Source organism: Lissotriton vulgaris, chromosome 2_1, assembly GCF_964263255.1.
Source record: "Lissotriton vulgaris chromosome 2_1, aLisVul1.2, whole genome shotgun sequence".
Taxonomy (NCBI): Eukaryota; Metazoa; Chordata; class Amphibia; order Caudata; family Salamandridae; genus Lissotriton; species Lissotriton vulgaris.
Genome location: NC_141687.1, coordinates 14,251,779 through 14,268,168, shown reverse-complemented (window position 1 = coordinate 14,268,168; position 16,390 = coordinate 14,251,779). Strand labels below are relative to the sequence as shown.

At 55.8% G+C, this 16,390-nt stretch overlaps 1 protein-coding gene across 3 annotated transcripts in view; it reads right to left on the bottom strand.

Annotated features, from left to right (window-relative positions):
- LOC147729458 (peptidoglycan-recognition protein SC2-like) overlaps positions 1-16,390 on the bottom strand; it is a 72,848-nt gene that overhangs the window by 16,790 nt on the left and 39,668 nt on the right. For 2 of the 3 annotated variants that reach the window (XR_015308312.1, XM_086954328.1), the window contains exons 3-4: positions 15,788-15,989; positions 13,516-13,634 (exon numbers count right to left, since the gene is read on the bottom strand). Coding sequence is in view for 1 of the 3 variants with exons in the window: in XM_086954328.1 (XP_086810454.1) it covers positions 13,516-13,634; positions 15,788-15,989 (321 nt within the window). In the remaining 2 variants the exon portion in view is untranslated. Of the gene's footprint in view, positions 1-1,713; positions 2,709-13,482; positions 13,635-15,787; positions 15,990-16,390 lie in introns of all 3 variants that reach the window. The other variant, XR_015308311.1, reaches the window with a different exon arrangement.

Sequence of the window (16,390 nt, the reverse complement as noted above, 5' to 3'; positions counted from 1 at the left end):
CATGAAGAGAGAGACCCTGATCCTTCCCTGCCTACACGCAGTGCACATGAAGAGAGAGACCCTGATCCTTCTCGCCTCCAGGCAGTACTCATGAAGAGAGAGACCCTGATCCTTCTCCGCCTCCAGGCAGTGCACATGAAGAGAGAGACCCTGATCCTTCCCCGCCTCCAGGCAGTGCACATGAAGAGAGAGACCCTGATCCATCCCGGCCCCAGAATGTGCACATGAAGAGAGAGACCCTGATCCTCACCCGCCTCCAGGCACTGCACATGAAGAGAGAGACCCTGATCCTTCTCGCCTCCAGGCAGTGCTCATGAAGAGAGAGACCCTGATCCTTCTCCCCCTCCAGGCACTGCACATGAAGAGAGAGACCCTGATCCTTCCTGCCTCCAGGCAGTGCACATGAAGAGAGAGACTCTGATCCTTCCCTGCCTCTCGGCACTGCACATGAAGAGAGAGACCCTGATCCTTCTACGCCTCCAGGAAGTGCATATGAAGAGAGCGCCCTGATCCGTCCCCGCCTCCAGGCAGTGCACATGAAAAGAGAGACCCTGATCCTACCCTGCCTCCAGGCACTGCACATGACAAGAGAGACCCTGATCCTTCCCTGCCTCCAGGCGGTGCACATAAAGAGAGAGACCCTGATCCTTCCGGGCTCCATGCAGTGCACATGAAGAGAGAGACCCTGATCCTTCCCTGCCTCCAGGCAGTGCACATGAAGAGAGAGACCCTGATCCTTCCCCACCTCCAGGCAGTGCACATGAAGAGAGAGACCCTGATCCTTCCGGGCTCCATGCAGTGCACATGAAGAGAGAGACCCTGATCCTTCCCTGCCTCCAGGCAGTGCACATGAAGAGAGAGACCCTGATCCTTCCCCACCTCCAGGCAGTGCACATGCAGGGAGAGACCCTGATCCTTTTCCGCCTCCAGGCAGTGCACATGAAGAGAGAGACCCTGATCCTTCCCCGCCTCCAGCAGTGCATATGAAGCGAGAGACCCTGAACCTTCCCCACCTCCAGCAAGTGCACATGAAGAGAGAGACACTGATCCTTGCCCGCCTCCAGAAGGTGCACATGAAGAGAGAGACCCTGATCCTTCTCGCCTCCAGGCAGTGCTCATGAAGAGAGAGACCCTGATCCTTCTCCGCCTCCAGGCACTGCACATGAAGAGAGAGACCCTGATCCTTCCCTGCCTACACGCAGTGCTCATGAAGAGAGAGACCCTGATCCTTCTCGCCTCCAGGCAGTACTCATGAAGAGAGAGACCCTGATCCTTCTCCGCCTCCAGGCACTGCACATGAAGAGAGAGACCCTGATCCATCCCGCCTCCAGAAGGTGCACATGAAGAGAGAGACCCTGATCCTTCTCGCCTCCAGGCAGTGCTCATGAAGAGAGAGACCCTGATCCTTCTCCCCCTCCAGGCACTGCACATGAAGAGAGAGACCCTGATCCTTCCTGCCTCCAGGCAGTGCACATGAAGAGAGAGACTCTGATCCTTCCCTGCCTCTCGGCACTGCACATGAAGAGAGAGACCCTGATCCTTCTACGCCTCCAGGAAGTGCATATGAAGAGAGCGCCCTGATCCGTCCCCGCCTCCAGGCAGTGCACATGAAAAGAGAGACCCTGATCCTACCCTGCCTCCAGGCACTGCACATGACAAGAGAGACCCTGATCCTTCCCTGCCTCCAGGCGGTGCACATAAAGAGAGAGACACTGATCCTTGCCCGCCTCCAGGCAGTGCACATGAAGAGAGAGACCCTGATCCTTCCGGGCTCCATGCAGTGCACATGAAGAGAGAGACCCTGATCCTTCCCTGCCTCCAGGCAGTGCACATGAAGAGAGAGACCCTGATCCTTTTCCGCCTCCAGGCAGTGCACATGCAGGGAGAGACCCTGATCCTTCCGGGCTCCATGCAGTGCACATGAAGAGAGAGACCCTGATCCTTCCCTGCCTCCAGGCAGTGCACATGAAGAGAGAGACCCTGATCCTTCCCCACCTCCAGGCAGTGCACATGAAGAGAGAGACCCTGATCCTTTTCCGCCTCCAGGCAGTGCACATGAAGAGAGAGAGATCCTGATCCTTCCCGCCTCCAGGCACTGCACTTGAAAAGAGAGAGACCCTGATCCTTCCTCAGCTCCAGGCAGTGCACATGAAGAGAGAGACCCTGATCCTTCCTCAGCTCCAGGCAGTGCACATGAAGAGAGAGACCCTGATCCTTCCCGCCTCCAGGCAGTGCACATGAAGGGAGAGACCCTGATCCTTCCGGGCTCCAGGCAGTGCACATGAAGAGAGAGACCCTGATCCTTCTCGCCTCCAGGCAGTGCTCATGAAGAGAGAGACCCTGATCCTTCTCCCCCTCCAGGCACTGCACATGAAGAGAGAGACCCTGATCCTTCCAGCCTCCAGGCACTGCACATGAAGAGAGAGTCCCTGACCCTTCCCCGCCTCCAGACAGTGTACATGAAGAGAGAGACCCTGATCCTTCCCCACCTCCAGGCAGTGCACATGGAGAGACCCTGATCCTTCCCTGCCTCCTGGCAGTGCACATGAAGAGAGAGACCCTGATCCTTCCAGCCTCCAGGCACTGCACATGAAGAGAGAGTCCCTGACCCTTCCCCGCCTCCAGACAGTGTACATGAAGAGAGAGACCCTGATCCTTCCCTGCCTCCTGGCACTGCACATGAATAGAGAGACCCTGATCCTTCCCGCCTCCCGACACTGCACATGAAGAGAGAGACCCTGATCCTTCCCGCCTCCCGACACTGCACATGAAGAGAGAGACCCTGATCCTTCCCGCCTCCCGACACTGCACATGAAGAGAGAGACCCTGATCCTTTCCCGCCTCCTAACAGTGCACATGAAGAGAGAGACCCTGATCATTCCCTCCTCCAGGCAATGCACAGGAAAAGAGAGACCCTGATCCTTCCCACCTCCAGGCAGTGCACATGAAGAGAGAGAGACCCTGATCCTTCCCTGCCTCCAGGCACTGCATATGAAGAGAGAGTCCCTGATCCTTCCCTGCCTCCAGCAGTGCACAAGAAGAGAGAGACCCTGATCCTTCCCCGCCTCCAGACACTGCACATGAAGAGAGAGACCCTGATCCTTCTTGCCTCCAGGAGGGGCACATAAAGAGAGAGACCCTGATCCTTCCCCGCCTCCAGACACTGCACAAGAAGAGAGAGACACTGATCCTTCCCACCTCCCGACAGTGCACAAGAAGAGAGAGACCCTGATCCTTCCCCGCCTCCAGACACTGCACAAGAAGAGAGAGACCCTGATCCTTCTTGCCTCCAGGAGGGGCACATAAAGAGAGAGACCCTGATCCTTCTCCGCCTCCAGGCAGTGCTCATGAAGAGAGAGACCCTGATCCTTCCCCACCTCCCGACAGTGCATACGAAGAGCGAGACTCTGATCCTTCCCTGCCTCTCGGCACTGCACATGAAGAGAGCGCCCTGATCCTTCCTGCCTCCCGGCACTGCACATGAAGAGAGCGCCCTGATCCTTCCCCACCTCCAGACGGTGCACATGAAGAGAGAGACCCTGATCCTTCCCTTCCTTCACTCAGTGCACATGAAGAGAGAGACCCTGATCCTTCCCGCCTCCAGGCAGTGCACATGAAGAGAGAGAGACCCTGATCCTTCCCTGCCTCCAGGCAGTGCACATGAAGAGAGAGACCCTGATCCTTCCCTGCCTCCAGGCAGTGCACATGAAGAGAGAGACCCTGATCCTTCCCTGCCTCCAGGCAGTGCACATGAAGAGACCCTGATCCTTCCCACCTCCAGGCAGTGCACAGGAAAAGAGAGACCCCGTTCCTCCCTGCCTTCACGCAGTGCACAAGAAGAGAGAGACCAGATCCTTCCCGCATCCAGGCGGTTCACAAGAAGAGAGAGACCCTGATCCTTCTCCGCCTCCAGGCAGTGCACACGAAGAGAGAGACCCTGATCCTTCCTGCCTCCAGGCACTGCACATGAAGAGAGAGACCCTGATCCTTCCTGCCTCCAGGCAGTGCACATGTAGAGAGAGACCCTGATCCTTCCCCGCCTCCAGGCAGTTCACATGAAGAGAGAGACCCTGATCCTTCCCTGCCTCTAGGCCAGAGGTCTTCAATCTGTGGGGCGCGACCCCCAGGGGGGTCGTGGAGTCCTGGGAAGGGGGTCGCAGATTCTGCCAGAGTGCAGTTCCTGGCGTCGGGCTGATCGAGGGTGCTCAAGGCGGAGGCCGCCTAATTCACACCGAGGTGTGAAAAACATCAAAGCCTTGTTAACAAGTAAAGGTCTTTTAAAGACCTGTGATAGTACTCTGGTGTGCCTTTGTGTGTGTCCAAGCTGTTTCAGCCAGGCTGACATACAGGAGCTGGGAGGGGGGTGGGGGAGGAGGCTGTAGCCCTTTGAGTTCAATGGACTTAGCTGTGGGTTTATTTAGCGCTAGTTTAACCCGTAGGTATCAGAGCGCTTTACAAATACACAGTAAACAGCAGAAGGACAGCAGAAGGACATTACAATCATATCATTGGTTCAAGTCCCACGAGCACTCATACCTGGCGCCTGTGCAGGAGAAATGGGGCTGAGAGTCTGTTCTTCATGGTGAGATGTTTTCACAGCCGGCTGCCACCCCCTCCCCCCCCTACCCCTCACCTCCCCCCCCCCAAAGCAGGGAGGCACAGAGATGCCTCCCATGAGAGAGGAAGACGAAGCAGAGAGAGACTGACCCCCCATGAGAGAGGCACAGACAAGGTGGGTGAATGAATGATGGGTGGATAGATGGATGAAAGGGTGGACGGATGAAGGATGTATGGATGGATGGATGGATGGATGGATGAAAGGGTGGATGGCTGTATGGATGGACGGATGGAAGGATGAAAGGGTGGACGGATGTGTGAAAAGGTGGGTGGATGAATGATGAGTGGATGGATGTAAAGATGAAAGGGTGGATGGATCAATCAATCAATCAATCAGTGACACTTATAAAGCGCGCTACATACCCGTGGGGTCTCAAGGCGCTGGGGGGGGGGGGGGCCGCTACTGCTCGAACAGCCAGGTCTTCAGCTTCTTCCTGAAGGAGAGGTGGTCTTGGGTCAGGCGCAGGTCGGTCGGGAGGGAGTTCCAGGTCTTGGCGGCCAGGTGGGAGAAGGACCTTCCTCCTGTAGTCGCTCTTCGGATGCGGGGGACGGCGGCGAGGGCGTGGTTGGCTGATCGGAGGTGGCGTTTGGGAGCGTAGAAGTTGACTCGGCAGTTGAGGTAGCTCGGGCCTTGGTCGTGTAGGGCTTTGTGTGCGTGGGTGAGGAGGCGGAAGGTGATTCTTTTGTTGACGGGGAGCCAGTGAAGGTCTCGCAGATGTCCGGAGATGTGGCTGGTTCGTGGGATGTCGAGGATGAGTCTGGCTGAGGCGTTCTGGATCCGCTGGAGTCTCTTCTGGAGCTTGGCGGTGGTCCCGGCGTAGAGGGCGTTGCCGTAGTCCAGTCGGCTGGTGACGAGGGCCTGGGTGACGGTCTTCCTGGTCTCGGTGGGGATCCACCAGAAGATCTTCCGTAGCATGCGTAGGATGTTGAAGCATGCCGAGGAGACGTTGTTGACTTGCCTGGTCATGGAGAGGGAGGAGTCCAGGATGAAGCCCAGGTTGCGTGCATGGTCTGTCGGTTTGGGTGCGGTGCCCAGGGCGGGAGGCCACCAGGAGTCGTCCCAGGCGGAGGGAGAGGAGCCCAGGATGAGGACCTCCGTCTTGTCCGAGTTCAGTTTCAGGCGGCTGGTCGTCATCCACTCGGCTACCTCTTTCATCCCTTCGTGCAGGTTGGCTCTGGCGGCGGCGGGGTCGTTGGTCAGGGAGAGGATCAGCTGGGTGTCGTCGGCGTAGGAGATTATGCTGAGGTTGTGTTTGCGTACGATGGCCGCGAGGGGGCTCATGTAGACGTTGAAGAGGGTGGGGCTCAGAGATGATCCTTGGGGGACGCCGCAGATGACTTCGGTGGCCTCTGACTTGTACGGTGGTAGGCGGACTCTCTGTGTTCTCCCGTCGAGGAAGGAGGTGATCCACTCCAGCGCCTTGTCCTGGATTCCGACGTTGCTGAGGCGCCGTGCTAGGGTGCGGTGGCAGACCGTGTCGAATGCCGCGGAGAGGTCTAGGAGGATGAGGGCCGCTGTTTCTCCATTGTCCATCAGGGCTCGGATGTCGTCGGTGGCGGCGATGAGGGCGGTCTCGGTGCTGTGGTTGGCTCGGAAGCCGGACTGTGAGGGGTCGAGGGATCCGTTCGTCTCGAGGAAAGCTGCCATCTGCTTGTTGACGGTCTTCTCGATGACTTTGGCTGGAAACGGGAGGAGCGAGCTGGGGCGGTAATTCCTGAGGTCGGTGGGGTCTGCTGTTGGTTTCTTGAGTAGGGCGCTGAGTTCGGCGTGTTTCCAGCTCTCGGGGAAGATGGTGGTGTCGAGGGATGTGTTGATGATGTCTCGCAGGTGGGGTGCGATGACAGCGTCGGCTTTGTTGAAGACGTGGTGAGGGCAGGGGTCGGTCGGTGATCCGGAGTGGATGGAGTTCATCGTGCGGATGGTGTCTTCGGTGCTGATCGGGGTCCAGGCGTGGAGGGTGGTGGTGGGGGGTGGTTGTTCGGTCATGGTGTGCGTTGGTTGGTTGTTGAAGCTGTTGTGTATGTCCGCGATCTTGTTGTGGAAGTATGAAGCCAGGGAGTTGCAGAGGTCTTGCGATGGGGTGATGTCGTTGTTTCCTGCGCTGGGGTTGGAAAGCTCTTTGACGATGTTGAAGAGTTCCTTGCAGTTGTGTGCGTTGTTGTCCAACCGGTCCTTGAATGCTGTTTTCTTGGCGGCGCGGATCAGCTGGTGGTGTTTCCGGGTGGCAAGTTTGAAGGAGGTCCTGTTGTCCGGTGTCGGTTCCCTTCTCCAGACTTTCTCGAGGGCTCGGCAGTTCTTCTTGGAGCTCTTGAGTTCGTCGGTGAACCATGGGGCTTTCTTGCTGCCGGGTCTGCTGGGCGGGGTCCTCAGTGGGGCGAGTTCGTCCGCGCAGTTGCTGATCCACTTCGAGAGGTTGTCGGCGGCCTGGCTGGGGTTCGCTGAGCTGGCAGGAGGGTGCTGGCTCAGGGAGGTGGCGAGCTGGTCTGCTGTGATCTTGTTCCAGCTTCTGCGGGCGGTCTGTTGCTGGTGGTGGTGGGTCGTTGTTTTCTTGAAGGTGAAGTGGACGCAGCTGTGGTCCGTCCATTGAAGCTCTGTGGTGTGGCTGAAGTTGATGTCCTTGCTGGATGAGAAGACAGCGTCGAGTGTGTGTCCGGCGAGGTGGGTGGGGGTGGACACCAGCTGCTTGAGTCCAAGATTGGCGAGGTTGTCGAGCAGGGTGCTGGTGTTGCGGTCGTTGTTGTTCTCCAGATGGAAGTTGAGGTCTCCCAGGAGGATGTAGTCAGCGGAGGGGAGGGCATGTGGGCTGACGAAGTCGGCGATGTCCTCGCTGAATTGTGTGCGTGGTCCAGGGGGTCGGTAGATCAGGGTGCCTCTGAGGGTGGTGTTCGGGTTGGTGTGGATCTGGAAATGCAGGTGTTCGGCGGTGGTCAGGGAGTTGTCGGTGCTGGTCGTGAGACGGATGGTGCTCCTGTGGATGATGGCGATGCCTCCTCCCATCTGGTTGGCGTTTCGGTCCCTCCGGACGATCTTGTAGCCCTCTGGGATGGCGATGGCGATGTCGGGAGCTGAAGAGGCGTTCATCCAGGTCTCCGTGAGGAAGGCAACGTCTGGAGCTGTGGTGTCGAGGAGGTTCCAGAGTTCGATGGCATGTCTGTGGATGGAGCGGGTGTTGAGCAGGATGCACTTGAGGTGGGTACTGCTGGTGTTCGGCTTGGTGGGTGCTGGTGCGAGGCAGGTCCGGATGCAGGTGAACTTGCAGGCGTGGCAGCTGAAGGGTCCGTGGGTACGTCGTGGAGAGGCTTGATGGCATTCTGGGAGTCGGCCGGTGTTGAGAGCGGTGAGGGTGGCGGCGGAGTACGTCAGGCGGGTCGGTCGGGGTCTTCGTGGGCCAGGGGTCCTGGCGCTGGTCGCGATCCGGTCGCGGACGGGCGCAGACGGGCTTACCTTTGGCGCGCCTTCGGCGCACAATCGGCGCGCCCGCTGCGCGTCCGCACGGTCGCCATTTAAGGCGAAGTGCGCGGGTGGGCGGAGCAGCTGGGAGGCGGGAGCGGGGAGGGAACAGAAGAGAAAAAGGGGCGGGGCCAATGTCGGTGGCGGGAAGCGAGAGCGGAGGGCGGCGAGGTAGGCGGCCAATCAGGAAGGAAACTGGACACGGCACAGGGGATACAAAGAAATTAACAGGCACAAATTTAGGGCAAAACAAATAAAAACAGCAAAATACGCGAGCAGACGGCAGAAACAGACAAGCACAAATTACGGGCAAAACAAGGAAAAACAGCAAAATACGCGAGCAGACGGCAGAAACAGACAAGCACAAATTACGGGCAAAACAAGGAAAAACAGCAAAATACGCGAGCAGACGGCAGAAACAGACAAGCACAAATTTAGGGCAAAACAAGGAAAAACAGCAAAATACGCGAGCAGACGGCAGAAACAGACAAGCACAAATTTAGGGCAAAACAACTGGGAAACCAGAGGGGAGCGACCACGGCGTCAGCGAGGCCGGCGGCGAGGCAGAAGGCAGGCAGAGGGGAACACACGCAGCAGCTGGTGGCCGTGCGGCGCGGGGGTGTCCCACAAGTGGGTCACACTCACCTGCGCTGCACGGTCGCCATTTAAGGCCAAGTGCGCGGGTGGGCGGAGCAGCTGGGTGGATGGATGTGTGAAAAGGTGGGTGGATGGAGGATGGATGGATGAAAGGGTGGATGGAAGGATGAAAGGGTAGATGGATGAGGGATGGATGTATGGATGGATAAAAGGTTGCATGGATGAATGATGGATGGATTTGTGAAAAGGTGGGTGGATGAGTGATGGGTGAATGGATGGATGTAAGGGTGGATGGATGAAGGATGGATGGAAGGATGAAAGTGTGGATGGATGGATGAAGGATGGATGTATGGATAATAAAAGGTTGCATGGATGAATGATGGATGCATGGATGGATGTGTGAAAAGGTGGGGGATGAATGATGGATGGGTGGGTGGATGGATGGATGAAAGGGTGGCTGGATGAAGGATGGATGTATAGATGAAAGCGTGGATGGATATATGGATGGAATAATGAAAGGGTGGATGGATTAATGAAAGGTTGGATGGATGAAGGATGGATGTATGGATGGAAGGATGAAAGGGAGGATGGATGAAGGATGGATGTATGGAAGGATGGATGGATAAAAGTTTGCATGGATGAATGATGGATGGATGTGTGAAAAGGTGGGCGGAAGAATGATGGGTGGATGGATGGACGGGTGGATAGGTAAAGGATGGATGTATGAATGGAAGGATGAAAGAGTGGATGGATGATGGATGTATGGATGGATAAAAGGTTGCATGGATGAATGATGGATGGATGGATGTGTGAAAAGGTGGTCGGAAGAATGATGGGTGGATGGATGGACGGGTGGATAGGTAAAAGATGGATGTATGGATGGAAGGATGAAAAGGTGGATGGATGAAGGATGTATGGATGGATAAAAGGTTGCATGGATGGATGTGTGAAAAGGTGGGGGATGAATGATGGATGGGTGGATGGATGGATAAAAGGGTGGGTGGATGAAGGATGGATGTATGGATGAAAGGGTGGATGGATGAAGGATGGATATATGGATGGATGGATGGATAAAAGGTTGCATGGATGGATGAATGATGGATGGATGTGTGAAAAGGTGGGTGGAAGAATGATGGGTGGATGGATGTACGGGTGGATAGGTAAAGGATGGATGTATGAATGGAAGGATGAAAGAGTGGATGGATGATGGATGTATGGATGGATAAAAGGTTGCATGGATGAATGATGGATGGATGGATGTGTGAAAAGGTGGGGGATGAATGATGGATGGGTGGGTGGATGGATGGATAAAAGGGTGGGTGGATGAAGGATGGATGTATGGATGAATGGGTGGATGGATATATGGATGGAATAATGAAAGGGAGGATGGATGAAGGATGGATGTATGGATGGAAGGATGAAAGGGTGGATGGATGAAGGATGGATGTATGGGTGGATGGATAAAAGGTTGCATGGATGAATGATGGATGGATGTGTGAAAAGGTGGGTGGAAGAATGTTGGATGGATGGACTAGTGGATAGGTAAAGGATGGATGTATGGATGGAAGGATGAAAGGGTGGATGGATGAAGGATGATGGATGTGTGGAAGTGTGGGTGGATGAATGATGGATGGATGGATGTGATGAGGTCTAACAGGCGCATTTATGGTTGTCGATAGTTGTTTATGATGAGGAGTACCAGTTTCTAGAATCTTTTGTCCGAAGGGGGTCCTTACGCCTAAAAAGGTTTTACAAGGGGGTCTCGGCATCAAAAAGTTTGAAGACTTCTGCTCTAGGCAGTGCACATGAAGAGAGAGACCCTGATCCTTCCCCACCTCTAGGCAGTGCACATGTAGAGAGAGACCCTGATCCTTCCCACCTCCAGGCACTGCACATGAAGAGAGCGCCCAGATCCTCCCCCACCTCCAGGCAGTGCACATGAAGAGTGAGACCCTGATCCTTCCCGCCTCCAGGCAGTGCACATGAAGAGAGAGACCCTGATCCGTTCCTGCCTCTAGGCAGTGCACATGAAGAGAGAGACCCTGATCCGTTCCTGCCTCTAGGCAGTGCACATGAAGAGAGAGACCCTGATCCTTCCCACCTCCAGGCAGTGCACATGAAGAGAGAGAGACCCTGATCCTTCCCCGCCTCCAGGCAGTGCACATGAAGAGAGAGAGACCCTCATCCTTCCCGCCTCCAGGCAGTGCACATGAAGAGAGATTGACCCTGATCCTTCCCACCTCCAGGCAGTGCACATGAAGAGAGAGAGACCCTGATCCTTCTCCGCCTGCAGGCAGTGCACATGAAGAGAGAGACCCTGATCCGTTCCTGCCTCTAGGCAGTGCACATGAAGAGAGAGACCCTGATCCTTCCGGGCTCCAGGCAGTGCACATGAAGAGAGAGACCCTGATCCTTCCCGCCTCCAGGCAGTGCACATGAAGAGAGAGACCCTGATCCTTCCCTACCTCCAGGCAGTGCTCATGAAAAGAGAGACCCTGATCCTTACCGCCTATAGGCAGTGCACATGAAGAGAGAGACCCTGATCCTTCCCGCCTCCAGGCAGTGCACATGAAGAGAGAGAGACCCTGATCCTTACCGCCTCCAGGCTGTGCACATGAAGAGAGAGAGACCCTGATCCTTCCCCACCTCCAGGCAGTGCACATGAAGAGAGAGACCCTGATCCTTCCCGCCTCCAGGCAGTGCACATGAAGAGAGAGACCCTGATCCGTTCCCGCCTCCAGGCAGTGCACATGAAGAGAGAGAGATCCTGATCCTTACCGCCTCCAGGCTGTGCACATGAAGAGAGAGAGATCCTGATCCTTCTCTGCCTGCAGGCAGTTCACATGAAGAGAGAGACCCTCATTGTTCCCGCCTCCAGGCTGTGCACATGAAGAGAGAGAGACCCTGATCCTTTCCACCTCCAGGCAGTGCACATGAAGAGAGAGACCCTTATCCTTCCCGCCTCCAGGCAGTGCACATGAAGAGAGAGAGACCCTGATCCTTCCCCACCTCCAGGCAGTGCACATGAAGAGAGAGAGACCCTGATCCTTCCCGCCTCCAGGCAGTGCACATGAAGAGAGTGCCCTGATCCTCCCCCGCCTCCAGGCAGTGCACATGAAGAGAGAGACCCTGATCCTTCCCGCCTCCAGGCAGTGCACATGAAGAGAGAGACCCTGATCCTTCCCGCCTCCAGGCAGTGCACATGAAGAGAGAGAGACCCTGATCCTTCCCCACCTCCAGGCAGTGCACATGAAGAGAGAGACCCTGATCCATCCCGCCTCTAGGCAGTGCACATGAAGAGAGAGACCCTGATCCTTCCCGCCTCCAGGCTGTGCACATGAAGAGAGAGAGTCCCTCATCCTTCCCCACCTCCAGGCAGTGCACATGAAGAGAGAGACCCTGATCCTTCCCGCCTCCAGGCAGTGCACATGAAGAGAGAGAGACCCTGATCCTTCCCTACCTCCAGGCAGTGCTCATGAAAAGAGAGACCCTGATCCTTACCGCCTATAGGCAGTGCACATGAAGAGAGAGACCCTGATCCTTCCCGCCTCCAGGCAGTGCACATGAAGAGAGAGAGACCCTGATCCTTACCGCCTCCAGGCTGTGCACATGAAGAGAGAGAGACCCTGATCCTTCCCCACCTCCAGGCAGTGCACATGAAGAGAGAGACCCTGATCCTTCCCGCCTCCAGGCAGTGCACATGAAGAGAGAGACCCTGATCCGTTCCCGCCTCCAGGCAGTGCACATGAAGAGAGAGAGATCCTGATCCTTACCGCCTCCAGGCTGTGCACATGAAGAGAGAGAGATCCTGATCCTTCTCTGCCTGCAGGCAGTTCACATGAAGAGAGAGACCCTCATTGTTCCCGCCTCCAGGCTGTGCACATGAAGAGAGAGAGACCCTGATCCTTTCCACCTCCAGGCAGTGCACATGAAGAGAGAGACCCTTATCCTTCCCGCCTCCAGGCAGTGCACATGAAGAGAGAGAGACCCTGATCCTTCCCCACCTCCAGGCAGTGCACATGAAGAGAGAGAGACCCTGATCCTTCCCGCCTCCAGGCAGTGCACATGAAGAGAGTGCCCTGATCCTCCCCCGCCTCCAGGCAGTGCACATGAAGAGAGAGACCCTGATCCTTCCCAACCTCCAGGCAGTGCACATGAAGAGAGAGACCCTGATCCTTCCCGCCTCCAGGCAGTGCACATGAAGAGAGAGAGACCCTGATCCTTCCCCACCTCCAGGCAGTGCACATGAAGAGAGAGACCCTGATCCATCCCGCCTCTAGGCAGTGCACATGAAGAGAGAGACCCTGATCCTTCCCGCCTCCAGGCTGTGCACATGAAGAGAGAGAGTCCCTCATCCTTCCCCACCTCCAGGCAGTGCACATGAAGAGAGAGACCCTGATCCTTCCCGCCTCCAGGCAGTGCACATGAAGAGAGAGACCCTGATCTGTTCCTGCCTCGAGGCAGTGCACATGAAGAGGGAGACCCTGATCCTTCCCGCCTCCAGGCAGTGCACATGAAGAGAGAGAGATCCTGATCCTTCCCGCCTCCAGGCAGTGCACATGAAGAGGGAGACCCTGATCCTTCCCGCCTCCAGGCAGTGCACATGAAGAGAGAGAGATCCTGATCCTTCCCGCCTCCAGGCAGTGCACATGAAGAGAGAGAGATCCTGATCCTTCCCGCCTCCAGGCACTGCACATGAAGAGAGAGACCCTGATCCTTCCCAACCTCCAGGCAGTGCACATGAAGAGAGAGACCCTGATCCTTCCCAACCTCCAGGCAGTGCACATGAAAAGAGAGAGACCCTGATCCTTCCCCACCTCCAGGCAGTGCATATGAAGGAAGAAACTTACTTGTGAACGAGCCCATGACACTGATTCCAATGGAGTTAGAATTGTAGTTCGGGGCGTGCGCACCAACCGTGGTCCAGCCGCGCCCTTCATACACTCGGCCGTCCTCACCAACCAGAAAGCTGCGAACAAAGCAGAGAAGGGGAACTTTAATGTCTATATCCTCAGGACCATAGCCACCTGAGCCAGGGAATCCTTTGATGGTCGTAGTCTGCACTGTCCTCACAATGTGCCTGTGACCCTCTCACCCCAACCCCTGATCCTTGAAGGCCGCTCTTGTCCTCACCATACTGTGCTTTCCCTCATGAACTCTTTCCTCACCCAGGTTCCTCATCAATAGATCTTTCACCCCATGGCTCTCCTACTTGTACATGTGACTCCTTAGGCACCCCTCTGCCTCTGGAGGTCTCACCCCATGTCTCTCCTTCCTTGTACGTGGCACCCCTTGCCTCTGGTCGTATCACTGATGTATCCTTGTATGTGTGTCTCCTTAGACACCCTCTTGTCTCTGGTGGTTTCACCCCATGTCTTTCCTTTCTTGTATGTGTGTCTCTTTAAGCACCCCTTGCCTCTGGTGGTATCAACCCATGGTCCTCTTCCTTGTATGTGTGTCTCCTTGGGCTCCCCTTGCCCCGGGTGGTATCACCCATGGCTCTCTTCCTTGTACGTGTGTTTCCTTGGGCTCCCCTTTCCTCTGGTGGTATCACCCATGGTTCTCCTGTACGTGTGACTCCTTAGGCACCCCTTTGCCTCTGGTGGTATCACCCCATGTCTCTCCTTCCTTGTACGTGGCACCCCTTTCCTCTGGTGGTATTACCCCATGGTTCTCTTGTATGTGGGTCTCCTTAGGCACCCCTTGTCTCTGGTGGTATCACCCATGTCTCTCCTTCCTTGTACGTGTGTCTCCCTAGGCACCCCTTGTGTCTGGTGGTTTCACCCCATGTCTCTGCTTCCTTGTACGTGGGTCTCCTTAGATACCCCTTTGCTCCTGGTGGTTTCACCCCATGTCTCTCCTTCCTTGTACGTGTGTCTCCCTAGGCACCCCTTGTCTCTGGTGGTTTCACCCCATGTCTCTGCTTCCTTGTACGTGGGTCTCCTTAGACACCCCTTTGCTCCTGGTGGTTTCACCCCATGTCTCTCCTTCCTTGTACGTGTGTCTCCTTAGGCACCCCTTGCCTCTGGTGGTATCAACCCATGGTCCTCTTCCTTGTATGTGTGTCTCCTTGGGCTCCCCTTGCCCCGGGTGGTATCACCCATGGCTCTCTTCCTTGTACGTGTGTTTCCTTGGGCTCCCCTTGCTTCTGGTGGTATCACCCCATAGTTCTCTTGTACGTGGGTCTCCTTGGTACCCCTTTGCCTCTGGTGGTATCACCCCATGTCTCTGCTTCCTTGTACGTGGGTCTCCTTAGACACCCCTTTGCTCCTGGTGGTTTCACCCCATGTCTCTCCTTCCTTGTACGTGTGTCTCCTTAGGCACCCCTTGCTTCTGGTGGTATCACCCCATGGTTCTCTTGTACGTGTGTCTCTTTAAGCACCCCTTGCCTCTGGTGGTATCACCCCATGGTTCTCTTGTACGTGTGACTCCTTAGGCTCCCAGTGCTTCTGGTGGTTTCACCCCATGTCTCTCCTTCCTTGTATGTGTGTCTCTTTAAGCACCCCTTTCCTCTGGTGGTATCATCCATGGCTCTCCTTCCTTGTACGTGTGTCTCCTTGGGCTCCCCTTTCCTCTGGTGGTATCACCCATGGTTCTCTTGTACGTGTGACTCCTTAGGCTCCCCTTGCTTCTGGTGGTATCACCCCATAGTTCTCTTGTATGTGTGTCTCTTTAAGCACCCCTTGCCTCTGGTGGTATCAACCCATGGTCCTCTTCCTTGTATGTGTGTCTCCTTGGGCTCCCCTTGCCCCGGGTGGTTTCACCCCATGGATCTCTTCCTTGTACGTGTGTTTCCTTGGGCTCCCCTTGCTTCTGGTGGTATCACCCCATGGTTCTCTTCCTTATATGTGTGTCTCCTTAGGCACCCCTTGTCTCTGGTGGTATCACCCATGGCTCTCTTCCTTGTATGTGTGTCTCCTTGGGCTCCCCTTGCCCCGGGTGGTTTCACCCCATGTCTCTCCTTCCTTGTACGTGTGTCTTCTTGGGCTCCCCTTGTCTCTGGTGGTATCACCCCTTGCCTGCACCTCTGTCCTCATGTTGCCCCTTGCATGTGCCTGTGTCTCACAGAGTTCTGTCGCCTACACCTGACCTATACTCCTCCATGCCCCGCTGCCCCCTCACCTGTATCCGACGTCACACCAGCCATTGCTGTTCATGTGGTAGTTCTGAATGCTCTTCGCCTGGCTGACGCAGGCAGACTGGGAGGTGCACGGGCTTCCCTCGGTGTGGTGGATGATGACGTACGACACAGGTGTTTTCATTGCAGTGCGACAGGTAGGGGACCTTCCACCCCACTGGGATTTGGAGAGGATGGTTGGACAGCCTGTTACAGAAAGATCATGTATCAGACATGAAGGTAACGCCAAACAGGTGCTGCCCAGATCACAGCTCCTCTCTTGGACATAAACGTGGCGTAGAGTCAAGAGCTCCGCAGGAGGCTCTAACTGGCCACTTCCTCCACCTAGGGATCCGGTAATCCCAGGATGTGTTGCGGACCAAGAGATCTGAGTGCATGTCTCCTGGGAGGAGAACTTCTTGATTATGGGAGGGGGCTCACCAGCACAGTGTTGTGGGAGGGCTGCTTGCTGCCTCCTCTTCTTAATTCTAAGTATACCTGGATTTCAAACTGTTCATTCTCCATGATTCTATGTGAAATCGGTCTGCATGCAAAAGTTGTAGACTGCTCTATGTGGCTAGCAGTGGCAAGACCTAGCTGTTTGCCCT